The sequence below is a fragment of the Dermochelys coriacea genome, chromosome 5 (genome assembly GCF_009764565.3).
Source record: "Dermochelys coriacea isolate rDerCor1 chromosome 5, rDerCor1.pri.v4, whole genome shotgun sequence".
Classification (NCBI taxonomy): Eukaryota; Metazoa; Chordata; order Testudines; family Dermochelyidae; genus Dermochelys; species Dermochelys coriacea.
In genome coordinates, this window is record NC_050072.1 from 62,228,369 (window position 1) to 62,248,297 (window position 19,929).

Genomic DNA, 19,929 nt, shown 5'->3' on the forward strand with positions numbered 1-19,929 from the left:
AGTCACATGTCCATGCATGACTCAGTTTTTATAGGCAGCAGCCATCATCGCCCACATGCTATCTTGAATGTCTCCAGGACTTCTTATTTGGATTAGAGCCTTCCAAGATCGTTAAGTGCTTCTTGATTGGGCATTTAACTTGCAAATTCCTTTCTAAAGAAGTTGACCAAATGCCTTACTAAGGTTTTTTAAAATCAAACAAGTATACAATCAATATGCATAACTTCAAATACAATAATGACACATGCATACAAATAGGACAAATAGGTAGATCATAACCTTTACAGAGATATGTTACATGGTATATGTAGCATAAAACATATTCCAGTTATGTCATATATACATTCATAAGCATATTTCCATAAAGCCTTATGGGGGGCACTGTCACACTGTCTCTCTCTAAGTATGAATGTGTACACATACACGCCCACACACACAAACACAAAAATTAGAGACCTCTGGTTCTCTTTCCTCTCCTAATGAACTTTGATGGCCAGTTTTCAACTTCTGTTTCTGGGGCCTGCTATCCAGAACTCAACGTATGCAAACAAATCACAGAGCAACAAATAGGCAAATATAAACACCAATTTTTCTCTATATGTGACAGGAAACTACAAAGCACAAAAACCAATGTTTGTGAGTAGACCTATTCATTAACCATCAACTGTATGCTGTGCACTGTATAAAATAGACAGTCTGCCAGGAAATCTTACAGTCTAAGGTACCAATTCTCCATGCAAGTGGATACTTACACCTGTATGCATCTGAATGCAGAATCAGGAACTAAAAGATAAAAGGAAGGAGATGTGCTGCAATGGGAATCCCAAAGAAAAGATTAAGTTTGAAAATGTCAATATTTTTAAATCACTTCTAGTAGACCTTACAGAAAATAATCAGTCTTACAAAGAAATGGAGCGTAGGTAGGAAAATTGACTGGCAACGCTAACCTACTCTGTTTTTTTAATGAAATACATAATTACATGAGCATTTCAAAGTACAGCTTATTCTTCAAGCTACATGCAGCTGCTATAGTAACTATTCAAGATCACATTATTCTTCATATTTAAGAGCTCTCAAATAGGAATCCATAATAAATATTTCAACAGTAAAATAAAACTGGCAAAGATAAACATGAAAATAGAATCATAGAATATCAGGGTTGGAAGGGACCTCAGGAAGTCATCTAGTTCAACCCCTTGCTCAAAGCAGGACCAATCCCCAACTAAATCATTCCAGTCAGGGCTTTGTCAAGCCTGGCCTTAAAAACTTCTAAGGAAGGAGATCCCACCACCTCCCTAGGTAACGCATTCAAGTGTTTCACCACCCTCCTAGTGAAAAAGTTTTTCCTAATATCCAACCTAGACCTCCCCCACTGCAAGTTGAAACCATTACTCCTTGTTCTGTCATCTGCTACCACTGAGAACAGTCTAGATCCATCCTCTTTGGAATCCCTTTTCAGGTAGTTGAAAGCAGCTATCAAATCCCCGCCCCCCATTCTTCTCTTCCTCAGACTAAACAATCCCAGTTCCCTCAGCCTCTCCTCATAAGTCATGTGTTCCAGTCCCCTAATCATTTTTGTTGCCCTCTGCTGGACGTTTTCCAATTTTTCCACATCCTTCTTGTAGTGTGGGGCCCAAAACCGGACACAGTACTCCAGATGAGGCCTCACCAATGTCAAATAGAGGTGAACGATCACGTCCCTCGATCTGCTGGCAGTGCCCCTACTTATACATCCCAAAATGCCATTGGCCTTCTTGGCAACAAGAGCACACTGTTGACTCATATCCAGCTTCTTGTCCACTGTAACCCTTAAGTCCTTTTCTGCAGAACTGCTGCCTAGCCATTCAGTCCCTAGTCTGTAGCAGTGCATGGGATTCTTCCATCCTAAGTGCAGAACTCTGCACTTGTCCTTGTTGAACCTCATCAGATTTCTTTTGGCCCAATCCTCTAATTTGTCTAGGTCCCTCTGTATCCTATCCCTACCCTCTAGCATATCTATCTCTCCTCCCAGTTTAGTGTCATCTGCAAACTTGCTGAGGATGCAATCCACACCATCCTCCAGATCATTTATGAAGATATTGAACAAAACCGGCCTGAGGACCGACCCTTGGGGCACTCCACTTGATACCGGCTACCAACTAGACATGGAGCCATTGATCACTACCCCTTGAGCCCGACAATCTAGCCAGCTTTCTATCCACTTTATTATCCATTCATCCAGCCCATGCTTCTTTAACTTGCTGGCAAGAATACTGTGGGAGACGGTGTCAAAAGCTTTGCTAAAGTCAAGGAACAACACGTCCACTGCTTTCCTCTCATCCACAGAGCCAGTTATCTCATCATAGAAGGCAATTAGATTAGTCAGGCATGACTTGCCCTTGGTGAATCCATGCTGACTGTTCCTAATCACTTTCCTCTCCTCTAAGTGCTTCAGAATTGATTCCTTGAGGACCTGCTCCATGATTTTTCTAGGGACTGAGGTGAGGCTGACTGGCCTGTAGTTCCCAGGATCCTCCTTCTTCCCTTTTTTAAAGATGGGTACTACATTATCCTTTTTCCAATTGTCCGGGACTTCCCTCGATCACCATGAGTTTTCAAAGATAATGGCCAATGGCTCTGCAATCACATCCGCCAACTCCTTTAGCCCTCTCGGATGCAGTGCATCTGGCCCCATGGACTTCTGCTCATCCAGCTTTTCTAAATAGTCCTGAACCACTTCTTTCTCCACAGAGGGCTGGTCACCTCCTCCCCATGCTGTGCTGCCCAGTGCAGTAGTCTGGGAGCTGACCTTGTTCGTGAAGACAGAGGCAAAAAAAGCATTGAGTACATTAGCTTTTTCCAGATCCTCTGTCACTAGGTTGCCTCCCTCATTCAGTAAGGGCCCACACTTCCCCTGACTTTTTTCTTGTTGCTAACATACTGAAGAAATCCTTCTTATTCCTCTTAACATCTCTTGCTAGCTACAACTCCAGGTGTTATTTGGCCTTCCTGATTTCACTCCTGCATGCCTGAGCAATATTTTTATACTCTTCCCTGGTCATTTTATCCAATCTTCCACTTCTTGTAAGCTTCTTTTTCTTTTAAGATCAGCAAGGATTTCACTGTTAGCCAAGGTGGTCACCTGCCATATTTACTATTCTTTCTACACATCAGGATGGTTTGTTCCTGCAACCCCAATAAGGATTCTTTAAAATACAGCCAGCTCTCCTGAACTCCTTTCCCGCTCATGTTGTTCTCCCAGGGGATCCTGCCCACCAGTTCCCTGAGAGAGTCAAAGTCTACTTTTCTGAAGTCCAGGCTCCATATTCTGCTGCTCTCCTTTCTTCCTTGTGTCAGGATCCTGAACTCGACCATCTCATGGTCACTGCCTCTCAGGTTCCCATCCACTTTTGCTTCCCCTACTAATTCTTCCCGGTTTGTGAGCAGCAGGTCAAGAAGAGCTCTGCCCCTAGTTGGTTCCTCCAGCACTTGCACCAGGAAATTGTCCCCTACACTTTCCAAAAACTTCCTGGATTGTCTGTGCACCGCTGTATTGCTCTCCCATCAGATATCAGGGTGATTGAAGTCTCCCATGAGAACCAGGGCCTGCGATCTAGTAACTTCCGTGAGTTGCCGGAAGAAAGCCTCGTCCACTTCATCCCCCCAGTCCAGTGGTCTATAGCGGACTCCCACCACAACATCACCCTTTCTGCTTTCTGAGATTAAACATTGTACAGCTATTCAGTAACTGAATCGATAGACTGATTTACTAGGGGGAAGGGATAGCTCAGTGGTTTGAGCATTAGCTTGCTAAATCCAGGGTTGTGAGTTCAATCCCTGAGGGGGCCATTTAGGGATTTGGGGCAAAAATTGGGGATTGGTCCTGCTTTGAGCAGGGGGTTGGACTAGATGATCTCCTGAGGTCCCTTCCAACCCTGATATTCTATGAATGAAGGGAATTAGATGTACTTGAGATTCTATGTTTTAAGTGTGGTATTTTAAACTATAGTATATCATTTTTTTGCTTCCATAGTATGTTAAAGCTGATCTTACACAGACCATTAGTATTTCCCCCTCAGTTTTTATTCTGAATCAAAAATTTTACATTAATAGTGCAAATGAATCTGAGCAGTGCAATGTAAATTATGATTCTTGTTAAAAATGAGTACAAGGTTCAAATGGTGATGAAATCACTGTCAGCAAAACTGAAAAACAGAAAAGGGATCAGATCTAAGGAATATATTGGAAACTGGCTATGTACTTGAGAAAAATATTCACACATGAATGTCTAGGATTGCTCAAGACATTAACAGCAAAGGGAATTAAAGCGTTCAAAGATCTGGAAAAGGGCAGTATACTGTACAGTACATTCCAAAATAAGAATGATCACAAGCCTTTATTCCAATGGTATCTCATTATGTATCATTTAAAGAAATTATAGAGAAGGGAAAATTATGTAATCTGAAGGATTTGTGGACACAGCAGTACCTTTCAAAGCTGGTGAGCGTGCTTCAAAATGTAGTTGTGGGTAGGCGTTCTGCTCACAGAGGGGGCCATTCTGTAGCACATTGTGTGCTATATGAGGGAATAAGGCACCCCGTTTACTCCCTTGAACCAGCTTCCTGGATCATAGGTAGCAGCACAGAGGAGCCTTTTCAGGGCTGCCTCATCTCCATGTAATTGAGCAGGACTGGGCACAGCAGGAGAGGGATAGAGTTGGGAATACCAATCCTCAGTGTGCTGGCTACCATAGGCCTAATACAAGGTACTTCTTCTGTGGAGGAAGAGGAAACTAGGAGGCAGACTGTGACTGAGGGTATGTCCACAGTACAAAATTATTTCGAAATTATTCTATTCGAATTTTCGGAAGTGATTTTACACATTCGGTCATGAGTGTCCCCACTAAAGCGCATGAATTTGGCGGAGTGCGTCCACAGTACTGAGGCTAGCATCGAATGTCAGAGTGGTGCACTGTGGGTAGCTGTGGGTGCACAGTTCCCACAGTCCCCGCCGCCCATTGGAATTCTGGATTAAGCTCCCAGTGCGTGATGGGGCGAAAACATTCTCGCGAGTGTTTCAGGGTGTGTGTCGTCAGTCGCTCCTCCCACCATGAAAGCTAAGGCAGACAATTGTTTCGCGCCTTTTTGGTGAGCAGACACCATACTGCTTTCAGCAGACGAAGCTGCACTGCTTCTCTCCTGGTACTATGACTCCATCTCACATTTCCTCTCGTCTTTCTATGTAATCTCTATTAGTATCTACTCTTTCTCTTCCTCATTGACCGCTTCCACTACCAACTCTGTTCAGCCATTGTGAACCGAGCAGCACAACTTCCGCCGCCAACTCTGCTCTCCCACTCTTGTCACGCTACCAAGCTTCTCCATGTTGTCTGTCCTGGGCACCTGCCTCCATGAAAGCTACAGAAGACAACCATTTTCCACCTTTTTTTGGCTATTGTGAACCGAACAGCACCTCTTCTGCTGCCACTCTGCTCTCCTACGTTTCGTGCCCTTTTTCCAGGATTACCGGTGCAGGTGCCATAACGCGGCAAGCATGGAGCCCACTCAGATCTCCGCTGCAGTTTTGACCATTGTAAATACCTCGTGCATTATCCAGCAATATGTGCAGTACCTGCAAAATCGGGCGAGGACATAACGACAGCATGATTATGATAGTGATGAGGACATGGACACAGACATTCCTAGAAGCACGGCATGTGGCAATTGGGAGATCATGGTGGTGTTGGACCTGGTTCATGCCGTGGAACGCCGATTCTGGGAAACAAGCACAGACTGGTGGGACCGCATAGTGTTGCAGGTATGGGATGATTCCTAGTGGCTGCAAAACTTTCATATGCATAGGGCCACTTTCGTGGAACTTTGTGACTTGCTGTCCCCGGCCCTGAAGTGCAAAGACACCAAAATGAGAGCAGACTTCACAGCTGAGAAGCAACTGGCCATAGCCCTGTGGAAGCTTGCAACACATGACAGCTACTGGTCAGTCGGGAATCAGTTTGGAGTGGGCAAATCTACTGTAGTGGGGCTGCTGTGCTGCAAGTAATCAACACAATCATTGGCCAGCTACTATCAAGGGTAGTGATTTTGGGAAATGTGCAGACCATTGTGGATGGCTTTAATGCGCTGGGGTTCTCCAACTGTGGCGGGGCGATAGACGGAATGCATGTCCCTATCTTGGCCCTGGAACACCAGGGTGGCCAGTACGTAAACTGCAAGGGGTACTTTTCCATGGTGCTGCAAGCATTGGTGGATCACAAGGGACGTTTCACCGACATCAGTGTGGGATGGCCGGGAAAGGTGCATGATGCTCGCATCTTCAGGAACTCTGGTCTGTTTGAACAGCTGCAGGAAGGGACTTACTTCCCAGACCAGAAAATTACTGTTGAGGATGTTGAAATGCCTATAGTTATCCTTGGGGACCCAGCCTAACCCTTAATGCCATGGCTCATGAAGCCGTACACAGGCACCCTGGACCATAGTAAGGTCAGTTCAACTATAGGCTGAGCAAGTGGAGAATGCTGGTAGAATGTGCTTTTGGACGTTTGAAAGCATGCTGGCACAGTTTACTGACTCGGTTAGATCTGAGCACAACCAATATTCCAATTGTAATTGCTGCTTGTTGTGTGCTCCACAATATCTGTGAGAGTAAGGGGGAGACCTCTATGGTGGGATGGGAGATTGAGGCACCTCACCTGGTGGCCAATTTCACACAGTCAGACAACAGGATGATTAGAAGAGCGCAGCAGGGCGTGCTGCACATCAGAGAAGCTTTGAAAGCCAGTTTCATGACTGGTCAGGGTATGATATGACAGTTGTGTTTGTTTCTCTTGAAGTTACCCGCCCCCTATATATATGAAAGGAAATAAAGTCACAGTTGTTTAAAAACTGTTCTTTATTAATTGTTGCACAACACATTGAGAGAAATCAGAAGGTAGACCGGAGAAGGGTGGGTACTGAGGGAGAGGGGTGGAGGAGGAGGGAAGGACAAGTCCAGAAACCAAATCAAAATTACGGATATGCCAGCTTTCTGCTGCTTGTGCAATCCTCTGGGGTTCAGTTTGTGGGTCCCTGTAGCCTTCCCCCCCCCGGGGTTCTTGGGCATCTGGGTGAGGAGGCTATGGAACTTGAGGAGGAAGGAGGGAGGTTATATAGGGGCTGCAGCGGCAGTCTGTGGTCTTGCTGCCTTTCCCGCATTAGATCCACCATACAGCGGAGCAGGTCAGTTTGCTCCCCCATGAGCTTGACCATAGCATCCTGCCTGCTCTCATTGTGCGCGTCCCTCCTCTCTTCGTGTTCATTTAACGCTTTATGGGGGTCCACAATTGTTTGCCTCCATGCATTCATCTGGTCCCTATCAGTGTGGGAGGACTGCATGAGCTCGGCAAACATGTCGTCCCCAGTTTGTTTTTTCCATCTTCTAATCTGGACCAGCCTCTGGGACAGAGTAGATAGGGGCCGCGTTGAAACATTTGCACCTGCGGGAGGAGAAAAAGGGAGGATAGTATTTTAAAAGATACATTTTAGAGAACAAAGAGGACACTTTCTCAGTGAAACAGGTAATTCATAGTACAAAGCACATGTTCTTTCTGTACAAGGTCGCATTTTGCCTCTTATACTGAAGTGCCTGCCACTTTGGTGTGAGTAAGCCATCACATGCAGCCGGGCAACAGAATTCAGCTTGCAAGCAGCCATGGTAAGCCCTATGGGCACGTTGGGTTCTGCTTCTTCCGCATTCATTTCAATGCTTTCAAACTGCCAGGCCCCCTTTCCCATAGCAAGCACTGCCTAGTGGGTTTGCCATATAAAAGGAGGGTCCTGCAGGCTCTCTGGGATGATCACTTCATATAACACCCTCCCACACATCCACACACACACCGTGTGGCTCCGATGAGGCTCTGAGAAGGGCTGAGCCCTTTAAACTAAACGTGAACAGCCCAGCGTGGCTGGGTTTCCCCCCATCCCCCACCGCATGGCTCCGATCAGGCTTTCACTCACCAGAAGTGAGTGCCTTCTCCTGGGTCCTGGTCTGGGAGCCCGCATTGGGAGTGGGGGGAGGTTATTGGGTCCAGCATTAAGAATAGTTCCTGGCTATGGGGGAAAACAGATTCCCCACTTGCTGCCTGTGCACTGTCCTCCTCCTCCTCCTCTTTGTCCTCCAATAACTCATCCTCCTCACTCCGTGCAACTCCCCTTTGCTGGTGTCCACAGACAGTGGTGGGGTAGTGGTGGTGTCACCTCCCATAATTGCATGCAGCTCACCGTAGAAGCGGCATATATGGGACTGTGACCCAGAGCACCCTTTCACCTTCCTGGCTTTTTGGTACATTTGCCTGAGCTCCTTGATTTTTGTACAACACTGCTCTGTGTCCCTTGAGTAGCGTCTTTCCGTCATGGCCCTGAGACTTTAGCATACGTATTTGCATTTCTTTTTTTGGAACATAGTTCTTCCATAACAGATTTTTCTCCCCAACATGCGATGAGATCCAGTATCTCCCATTTGGACCATGCTGGAGCTCATCTGTGAATCTGGGACTGCGTGATCTCTTGTGATTGTGGACTGTGCTGATGGTGACCAAACAGGAAATGAAATTCAAAAGTTCTTGGGGCTTTTACTGCCTACCTGGCTAGTGCATCCGAGTTGAGAGTGTTGTCCAGAGCAGTCACAAGGGAGCATTCTGGGATAGCTCCTGGAGGCCAATAACATTGAATTGCATCCACAGTACCTGTAACTCGGAACTGCGATATCAATTTTAGTGCTATTCCACTTGCCGAGATGGACTACAGAAATCGGATTAAAGAGCCCTTTAAATCGAAAAAACTGGTTTGGTCCTGTGGACGGAATCAGTTTTATTTTGAATTAACTCGGCTAATTCCAAAATAACCGCGTACTGTAGACCAGGCCTCAGAGTCATAATGTGCCTGGCACAGCATAACTATGCACTTCCCCTTGACTGTGGCAACCCCACAAATGAGTCCAAAAAAATTACTAAAGTTGAGCAACTTGCTCTCTCTTGCCATCCTAGTGCCCAACATCCTGATTTTCTTGTTTCTTTATTAAAGAAACAAGGGCCAAACAGTTTTAAGAAGGAACAAACACTTCTTAGGGGGAGGGACAGTGCTAAAGGAGTAAGGACAGAAATTAGGATGAAAAGGAAGGAAGATCAAAGGGAACAGATAAATAAATGAACACCTTAATCTTACAACAATAATCAGACCCTCCCTGAAATAATCATATTCCCTCTAGTAACTAATTATAATCAATATGCCTCAAAAATAATATAAAGGTAACGGGGGTACACCCCCAGTGTCTACCCATCAGTCTCAGGCAAATGGAATGTACACACTGCCCTATGCATTGGAGCACTTTTGGAATGAGCAAAGGAAGGTGAATTGGAAGTTACAGGGAAGTTGCAGGCCTGACCTTTGTTGGGAGCACTGTGGTGCTGGCATACCCTTTCTGCTCCATGTAAGCCTTCTCTTGGCTCTGTATACACAGACCAGCTCTTAACTCACCCCAGGGGCTTTATTAACTAGCTTTGAGAAGTGCACATATTACTCACAATGGTGGCATCCTATTGTAAGGCAGGCAGATCACTCATTGGGATAAGCAAATCCTTGTTGATCAATTCTTAGTCTTCCCTCACCTTCCAGTACAAGGGAGGCTAGAATCTCCTCTCCCTCTGAACAGGGACCTTTGGTTGTGTTCCCACCCAAGACTTTCAGTAGCCAAATGATTTCAGGGACAGGTAGTTGAGGGGGGACACCCCCAAGAAGCTGGAGGCTTTTGGTCAACTGGTTCATTGGGAGGAGAGTCAAATGGAGTTCTATCTCCAACTCTGTAGAGAGCAACTGGGGGCTGACTCTCCTGTTTCTGGAAGCTGACCCCTTGGAACCAACTCTCTTGCTTTAAACATTGTCCCTCTCTGGTCAGTACAGACATTTCAGGGCCTGCGTTTGCTTATCCTGGCATGTCCATCTGTCCTATGGCCCAGTAACATCTCTTCTTTCAAGCTCTCAAGGATAAGACAGCAATACAAAAGTGAGTCAAAAGAAATTATATGCAGCAGAGCTACAATTTTGTGTTTTTCTCTATAAAAAAAAGTTACACACACAAAAAATGAACACCACCATTCATCGCTTTAATGTCCTGTAATCTCTATATTTATGTTATCAACCAAGTGCTATGTAAAAAAAACCAAAACACTTCTTGTAGTTTATAAGTATAGTGTCTTCCTTTACCACATACTTATTCTAAAACTAAGGTTGCATATCTAGTTTGGTGTTTCTTCTCTTGTAACGTTTTAAGAAATCAAAGTATTTGTTAAAACAAAATGCAAAATGCAAAATTCAAATATGTTGGCTTCCATAAATAAATTATTTAATCTCCTTTGGGTCTGAACTTTCTTTCTGAAGCACTGGGAGGAGAAAAGGGAAGCACTTTAATACTCCCTCTCTCCTTACACTAGATACCCAGCATAAATTCTGCTTGTACAAAGTTAAACCAATTTAACTTCAAAAGTGGTTAATTTAATAGTGTATGCTATATAACCTGTACACTATTTTCACATAAATGTTAAACATCCACACTACTATTCTTGCAGTCCAAGTCAAATGAACTTTGCAACACATGGAATTTAAGGAAATAGTAAAGGACAAATTCTGTTCCTGGATCCACAGGCATATAAATCCACCAGGTGAACATAAAAAACAACCATACTGGCTAAGACTAATGGTCCATCTAGTCAGTACCCCTATCTCCTGACACTGGCTGGTGCCAGATGCTTCAGAGGGAATTAATAGAACAAGGTAATTTATCAAATGGTTCATCCCCTGTCATCCAGTCCCTGCTTCTGGTAGTTAGAAGTTTAGGGCCACCCCAGAGCAGGAGGTTGCATCCCTGACCATCTTGCTAATAGCCATTGATGGACCTATCCTCCATGAATTTGTCTAGTTGTTTTTTAACCCTGTTATACATTTGGCCTTCACAACATCCCAGGGCAATGAGTTCCACAAGTAAACTGCATCATGTGAAATAGTACCCCCTTATCTTTGTTTTAAACCTACTACCTAGTAATTTCATTGGATGATCCCTAGTTCTTGTTATGTGAGGGGGGAAATAATACTTTCCTACTCACTTTCTACACACTATTCATGATTTTATAGACCTCTACCACAGTGGTTCCCAAATTAGGAGCGCCGCTTGTTCAGGGAAAGCTCCTGGTGGGCCAGGCCGGTTTGTTTACCTGCCGCGGTTCAGCTGATCCGCAGGTTCAGCTGATCACAGCTCCCAGTGGCTACGGTTCGCCATTCTCAGCCAATGGGGACTGCAGGAAGCGGCATGGGCCAAGGGACATGCTGGCCACCCTTCTCACAGCCCCATTGGCCTGGAGCAGTGAACCACGCCAGTGGCAGCAGCGATCGGCTGAACCTACAGATACGGCAGATAAACAAACAGGCCTGACCCGCCACGGGCTTTCCCTGAATAAGCGACACCCCTAGTTTGGGAACCACTGCTCTACCATATCCCCCCTTAGTCCCTTCTTTTCTAAGATGAACAGTCCCAATCTTTTTAATCTCTCCTCAGGAAGCTGTTCCCCACCTCTAATCATTTTCCCTACTCTTCTCTGCACCTTTTCCAATTCTAATTTTTTATTTATTTATTTATTTTTGCATGAGATAACCAGAACTGCAATCAGGACCCAAGGTGTGGGCATACCATGAATTTATATAGTGGCATTATGATATTTGCCTCTTTTATAATCTATCCCTTTCTTCATACTTCTTAACATTCTGTTAGTTTTGTGACTGCCACTGCACAGTGAGCAGATGTTTTCAGAGAACTATCCAAAATGATTCCAAGAGCTCTTTCTTGAGTGGTAACAACTAATTTAGACCCCATCATTTTGTATGGATAGTTGGGATTATGTTTTCCAACATACATTACTTTGCACTTATCGACATTGAATTTAACCTGCCATTTTCTCACCCAGATTAGTGAGACCTTTTGTAACTCTTTGCAGTCAGATTTGGACTTACTATCTTGAGTCATTTGGCATCATCTGGCATTTCACTATTCACCCCTTTTTCCTGATCACTTATGAATATATTGAACAGCACGCATCCTTGGGGGACCCCATTTCCCTCTTTCCATTGTGAAAACTGACCATTTATTCCTACCCTTTGTTTCCTATCTTTTAACCAGTTACTGATCCATAAGTGGCCCTTCCCTCTTATCCCATGACCAATGTTCCCTTTATCTTTTTCCACCTATGTGTGGAATGAATTTTGTTATGTGCACCAATATCAAGGTAATGTGGATGTGCACCACCAGTAGAAACCAAAAACCTAGATATAATATATATATTTTAAAAGTTATCCTAGGGATAATGACTCCAACCAGGACAGGTTGGGCATTTTAGAACTCACTATTCAAAGAATTAAATTTAAGCATAAGAATAAAAATTATGAAATGCATAAACAAGTCAAAAAAATAAAATAGCACTTTGAAAGAATAAAATTACAGAGAACGTATGTGCATTGCAGAAAGTATCATGAAGTAACAACAAGAAGTATGTGTTGGAAGGTGAGTGTGAAAGACTGTGTGTATATACGTGTGAGACACAGTGTATATGTGTGACAGCATGTGTATGTGTGTGACAGTGTGTGTGAGACACACACACACACAAATATCTCTCCCCTCCATGACCCCAAGGCGGGGCTGAGGGAGAGAGCCATCTCTCCCATCCCCGCCACATCCCTAGCTGGAGCATCCCCAGAAGCATCTCTCCCGTCCCAGCCGCAGCCCCGGCTGGAGCTGAGGACAGGGGAGAGGTATATCTCTCCTGTCCCCATTGCAGCCGCAGCCCGAGCTGGGGATGGGGGGGGGAGGCATCTCTCTCCCCGCAGCCCTGCATGCCCCAAGCTTCCCCAAACCCCCATCACCTCACCCCACTGCCCCCACCCTCCACATTTTCCATGCTCACCTGATGTGCATCCCTTGATGGCCTCATGAGCGCACCTACGAGGGAACACAGCCCATGACTGCCTACTGTACTTTGTTTAACAGCCTTTGGTGAGGGACCTTGTCAAAGGCATTCTGAAAGTTCAATATACTACATCAACTGGATCACCCTTGTCCACATGCTTGTTGACTCTCAAAGAATTCTAATAGATTGGTGAGCCAGAATTTTCCTATGCAAAAGGCATGTTGACTCTCCCGCAACATATCATGTTTATCTATGTGTCGAATAATTTTGTTTTTATTAGTTTCAAACAATTTGCCTGGTACTGAGGTTAGGCTTACTGGCCTGTAATTGCCAGTAAGGTGGCAGAATTTCAAGGCTCAATCATGATTGCTGAAGTTGTGCTGAACATGATTTAGTCCACCCTACCCTCATAGTTAAATTGTTTACACTTTACAGCACTGGTTCAACTTCGCCCATAGTTAATACCCCTTTCCAACAGCAACTATGTTACCTAGTATATACAATGCTTGCCGCAATGTGGTTCTGTAGAATTCTTTGTAACAGCTGAGCTCCATCTACACTGTTTTCAAAATGTAAGCACTTTTCTAGGGAGAACCATGTTTAAATGTCATTTTCTAGGAAGGAACTAATCCAGGTTTAAATGGCACAGAGGGAACTTGTCTGGCAGGATCTATTATTATTACTGGTTACTTGTATCACAGTAGCAGCTAGACACATCTACTGAAATCAAGGCTCCAGTGTACAAATGCATAGCAAGCAGGGTGGATAAAAATTAATTTTTTATTTTTTTTTTAAAAAAGCATTGGATTTTTTTTATTTAAATCAGATTTTTTTGATAAAATACTTTTTGAGGAAAAAACTTATCTAGTTTTAATTAAGTAACATTATAAAAGCTATCTCATCGTGGAATAGGGATTATAAATTCTAATTCAATAGTATGAGATAATATATTCATGTAATGTTTAAGAAAAGTTTTGCAAATGAGTTCCAAAAGTTCATGGATTAGGGACTCAATCTTATGGGGTTCCAGGAGCTTCTGTATAGATTATTTAGGTTAATCTTTCTATCTACCCAGTGGGACTCAACGCTCAGTCTAGAAGATACCATCAGAGATGCTTAGTTTTGCAGTTCTCAAACTGGATTTGTGTCTCCAGAGGTAACAGGCTTGTTAACAGCAAAAATGTTTTAAATAAATAAATAATATATAGAGGTGAGAAACAACAGACCTCAACTGTATTGTCTTTCTGTAAATTTGTAAATACAGAGTCAATCCCTTACCTCTCTCTAAAACTGCAAAGTTTCAAAAAGTTCAATGAATAGAAGATTATTGGGGGAGGAATCGATCTGGATAAGGAGAAGAAGTCTGGAGATAAATGTGAGAAGTGAGGGACATACGCTTGTTTTGTTAAAATATTATATGGTTGCTGTTGAAGAAAAAAAATCCAGAATACTTAACGCTGTTGTTTTAGTTAAATAAAACAATTTAAATGTCTGTCTGGTGATGTTCTCCTCCTAATACAGCATGACAAGAAAATCCTCCAAATATTAATGATTAACCCGTTGAACTGGAGATAGTTCACCTCCCAATGACTTCATAAATATCTGCTTCAATTACCTTTGGTAAATGAAATAATCAAACAATCATTCATTTTCTGATATAACTGTAAAACTAATCTGAAAAGTTTTCAAAATAAATCATTGTTTAAAAATGTATAGTGTGTACCTTCTAAAAATAAAACCTACATCTATCTCTGAGTTGTGAAGAATATGTATTAAAGTTATAACAACCAACAAAAATGCACTTTTTTGTAGAAAACCATGATTAAATCGAGTCTTCCTGACTAGTGATTTAAATCATGAATTAATTTAATCATGATCAATTTGATTTAAATCAAATCCACCCTGATAGCAAGAGATGGTCCCTGCATGAAAGGATATACAATCTAAAGGGACAAAACAGACAACAGCGAACAGAAATACACAAAGATACAGTTACTTGCTCAAGGTCACTCAGAAAGTTGGTGGCAGGGTCAGGAATGGAGCCCTGGTCTCCTAAGCTCTAGTCCAGTGCCCTATTCACTGGACCATGCTATTCTATTGTGCATTATGAAATTGCCTAGGAGGACCAAGTAACAGTTTTGTAGAAAAACTAATGAAACTGTGAACACGCAACTGGAATCCTAGCATACATTAGCCTTTCCCCCACTAGAACTTCCCACTGTGGCTAACACCAGTGCAGCTCCACAGGTGAGAGCTCAAGTGTAGACAAACTGCCACTGGTTTTTTTTTTTTTTAAAACAACTGCATGATTTATATTCCATTTCAGCAGTGTTAGACAACAGTGTTAAATGTGGCAGTTGGAACCTTGTCTATAATAGTGCTCCCACCATCACTACCATCAACAGAGCTGTGTAGAATGGCCTCCTCGTGACCAGGCACAGCATAGCAGCTCTCTTTCATTCTGGCACCCTCTGCGGACATTCATGGTGTTAGTCTCTCTTCCAGGGGAAAACAGGCCCTCCCACTACGCCAGATTCCAACCCCTGGACCCTATAACTAACAGAAAAGGTCAATACAGCCCCACTCTTTGCTGCTGTTTCCTTTGTCTTCTTCTTACCCAGCCTCTCTCAGGCCATCTTCCCCACTTCTTTCAAGGCTATGATCCTTAGCTTATTTTTCCCACCCCAGGTTTCCTCCCCACCACCTCTTTGTTCCTAGGAAATAACTACACCATCTCTTACTACAGCCCACTTCTGCTCTCAACTTCCTGACTTTCTGTTAACCAGCTTGCTCTTACCAAACTGGCTTCATGATCAGTTAAGCCTAGTTCTTCCTCCAGGAGCAGCCAGGTAACATAATTAGCCTCTCAGGCCCACATTAATCCTTTCAGGGCCTGTGTAGGGTTCACACACCATTACAGGCCATTTATGTGGTAGCAATAGTGGGAAGCATTAGGAAGGAAACAGACTAGATACAGCCTAAACAAGTTAAAACTAGTGTTCAAAATTACCACCTCTTGACCCCAGCAGTATATGAATGTGACTTTAAGGCTTCTCTACACTACAATTCCAATGAAGTTAGGAGAACCAGTAACTACATAGCTCCCAGTTGTAGCATCAATGGGACCTTCCAAGTCCAATTATGGAATACTGTTCAGGTTCCATCTACAGGAATCAAGTTGTCACTATTTAAAAGGACAACCCTTGTTATCACTAGGTCTCAGAATTCTGTTGTAATTATAGTAAAGAGGGAAGCCAGTTCTAGCATGTTAGTAGTGTTGATGTATATACCATGATGTATAAATGTGCTATATGATACACAATTCACATTCAACTCAATAGGAGTTTTACCTAGCTATCTGAAAACAGGATTTAGCCCTGTGTTTCACTTTATTTGTAGTGTGAACAGGGCCCAAAAGGGCATCCACAAAATATTCAATTAGCTACATGGGTATTAGCCAAATCCTAAAAAATAGGTGGGATGGAGCCAATTATCTCATTAAATGAACTCTATATTACTGTTCCTTAGGCAGACATATAAAGAAATTTTAGAAGACCTTTGTCTTTTGCAAGGTATGTTTTGTACATGTAGATTTCCATTACACTCTGCCCACACAACCCAATGACTCAGTCTTCATTGCAGATTATTAACACATTGAGCAGCTTATCCTACAGAGTCCAGCCAGATTGAAACAAAATGGAACCATTACTTTTACATTGTTTCTTTAAACAAAATGTCACTTCATATACTCACTGATTTTATTTACAAATGGGCTACCACTAAGTCCACAGAGTGCAACAAAAAGATTCAGAAGGCTTTGTAAAGGTTACAAATATAGAGCTATTCATATGTACAACATTCAGTCAGTTTGCATAGCAACAGCAGCCCTGCTGATTTTTGCACTCTTCTCCTGTAAAAAAAAAAAAAAAAGACTGAAAACACAAAGGACAATGCTATGGTTAAGGACATGAACATTGTTATGGTGCAGAAAACCACCTCATAACACAAAACCTTATCCTGGCTAGTTTTCAGGAGGCTTTCCGTTAAAGGCTTTCTGAAATTCCTTCCTGCCTATACATATCTGTATATAATTGTAAAGTACTGGTGCTCTTTTGAAACCCCTATCTTTGAGCCTCACATCCCTAAGGAACAAGGAGGCAGCTACTTCAGTTGTAATAAAAATATTAAAGATGCAAAATACACAGTTCAGCTTCTATAAACCACATTACATCTAGTCATCACATGGCTACAAAAAGTGATGGAATGAGGCTTGTTCCCCCTGCTTGGTTAGAGAACTGAATTTCCCTCATCCCAGGAACACAAAGATCAGTGTCTTGGGAGCATTTTGAACATGTAAGGAGCCTCTCATCAGAGGAGGTTAACTTTAAACCCCATCTTTTTCCGGAGTTTGAATAACGACAAAGAAAGAAGGGAAAGTTGGAGAGATGATTGAGAGGAACGGTATGGGGGGGGGGAAGAGAGAGAGAGGAAGAAGAGACACAAGAGACACTTGGCAGAAAAGTAACAGGAAGAGAGAAAGGCGTGCGCGGGAGTGACGGGGGAGGGAGGTGACAGGTGAAGGACAGGCTGGGGCGATGGCCGGGCACTGGGGCAAGGAGGATGTTAAACGATATCGTCCTCTGCCCTCGGTGGCCTGTTGCTTGCTCCTGCGGCGGTGGGTGCCGCTTGGCGGGCTCTGTCCCCCGCCCCGAGGAAGGCTGATCAGAAGCCGCTCTCGCAGGCGGAGGTGTCCTCGAGCTCCCGGGAGCCTGAGCCGGGCGGCGGCGCTGGGGTGCCGAGGGCGGCGCGCTGGGCGCCGGGGGGCGGCCCGTCCTTCGGGCGGTGTCGGTGCGGGGCGCGGTGGTTCGGCCGGCGGCGGGGCTCCCGCTCGGGGCCGGGGCAGCAGCAGGTCGGGCCGGGCCCCGCACTGCACAGGCTCCTCTGCAGACGGCGCGCCCAGGGCCGGTGGCTCTGGAAGAGCAGATAGGCGTAGGGGTTCAGCGCGCTGTTGGTCACCGCCACGATGCCCAGCGCGGCCCGCGCCTCCCGCAGCCCGGCCGCGGCCGGGGCCTCGCCGCCGGGCCCGAAGGCCATGCTGAGCTCCAGCACGAAGCGGGGCAGGCGGCAGAGCGCGAACAGGGCGATCAGCACCAGCGTCAGCTGCAGCGTCTTCACCCGAGCCCGGGGCATGGGGCCGCTGGCGGCCGGCAGCCCGAGCAGCAGCGGCCGCGCGGCCGGCAGCCCCAGGCGGCGGCGGCCGCTGCCGCCTTCCCCCCGCGCCGCCGGCGGCTTCTCCTCCTGGGCGGCCCAGAGGGCGAGGAGGATGCGGCCGTAGGCCCAGCACAGCAGGCTGACGGGCGCCAAGAAGCCGGTGACGGCCCCGTACACGCCGTAAGCCTGGCCGTGCCAGCGCGGGAGCTGCTCGAAGATGCTGAGGCAGCGGCTGCCCCCGGGGCGGGAGGCGAGTCTGAACACGAAGGCCTGGGGCAGGGCGAGCAGCAGCGCCAGCAGCCAGCCCAGCGCGGCCAGGGCCCGGGCGGGCAGCGGCGGGTCCGCCGGCCGCCTCACCACGTGGTGCCGCTCCGAGGCGAGGAGCGCCAGCACGTTGGACGAGGCCAGGAGGCCGGAGCCCTGCAGTAGCTTAAGCAGGCGGCAGGCGGCGTCCCCCGCCGGCCAGGCGGCCCCCAGCAGCTCTGCCGCCAGATGCGAGAAGAGGGCCAGCCCGCAGCCGTAGAGATCGGCCAGCGCCAGGTGGGCGATGAGGAAATCCATCTTCCGCCGCCGCCGGCCCCGGCCGCAGCAGCAGCAGAGGCGATGCAGCACCAGGCAATTGCCCAGCAGCCCCAGCAGCAGGATGGCGGCCGCGGAGATCACCCGCACCTGCCGGCGAAGGGAAGGCCAGCGCCGGTCCCCGGGGGAGGAGGAAAGATTCAGGCTCCAGCCTGGCTGCAGGGCACTCGAGAGGTTGAGTTCCGGGGAAAATCTGTCGAGGCTGAAAGGCTCTTCCATGGCTCCCCGCAGAGCCCCAGCAAATGGGGGGCTGGAGTCTTGTGCAAGGCAGTCCCGGGGTCCCAGGCTCTCAGCGGCCCGCTCGCTGCACGCCTCCCGGCTCGACTCTGCTCTTTGGGATACAAACTTTCTTGGGAAGCAAGAGAAAGGATTGCGCTACTGAGGAATGCGCTTCCCGGCGACATATATAGGGGCTTTGCCTGTCATCTGGCACACAGAGAGGGTGGGCTGTGCATGCACACCGCAGCGAGCACGCCTATTATCTCCCCCCCCCCCCACCAAACAGCCGATTTCTCCCATACCACCTACTTAGGAACGTCTTCCCCAACCAAGCAATTAGCTTCTCACCCCACCCTAACAAAGCAACTATAGTACCCCTCCCCCAACAACACAGTATCCCCACCCCCAGATCCACTCGCAACCATCTCCCCCCATCCCTGCAGTTTAGCAACCATCTCAATTCCCAACACCTGAACCAAGCAACAGTCTTTCCTCCCCCCCACCACCCCACCCCAAAATGAAACAGCTATGGCCCTCACACGGCCCATACATTCGCCCGCCAGCCTCCATCTCCTCTCCAGCCAAAGTCTTTATTAACGGACCGGCGGTGAACAGATCCGAGCGCAGTCCGAAGTGCCCGCAACACACCTTCACGCTCTCGCTGCCCTGCATCACCCAAAGCCATTTCCACCTCTGAGGTCTGTCTCGGGACTCTGCAGGAAGAGGAAAGGAATCTCGGGTGGGGACAGCTCACGCATCTGACCCGGCTTTTTAAACTGCGGGGCAATTTCAACAATCTTTCATAGCAGACAAAACAAAAGGATTCTCGGTTCTGGGCTGTGTGTTGTTATTACACAGCCCCTGAGCGCAGCGTAAACACGAGGAAGTGCTAAAGAAATCAGAAGTAAAGGGTAATGTGGCATCTTGTTTTAATCAAA

The 19,929-nt window shown here is 46.0% G+C and overlaps 1 protein-coding gene across 1 annotated transcript; it reads right to left on the reverse strand.

Moving 5' to 3' along the window:
• Positions 1 to 16,726: 16,726 nt before the first annotated feature.
• Positions 16,727 to 19,247, reverse strand: GPR150 (G protein-coupled receptor 150). Its single transcript, XM_038401194.2, has one exon. The coding sequence runs from the start codon at positions 18,989 to 18,991 to the stop codon at positions 17,705 to 17,707; it is 1,287 nt and encodes a 428-aa protein (XP_038257122.2). The 5' UTR covers positions 18,992 to 19,247; the 3' UTR covers positions 16,727 to 17,704.
• Positions 19,248 to 19,929: the final 682 nt, after the last annotated feature.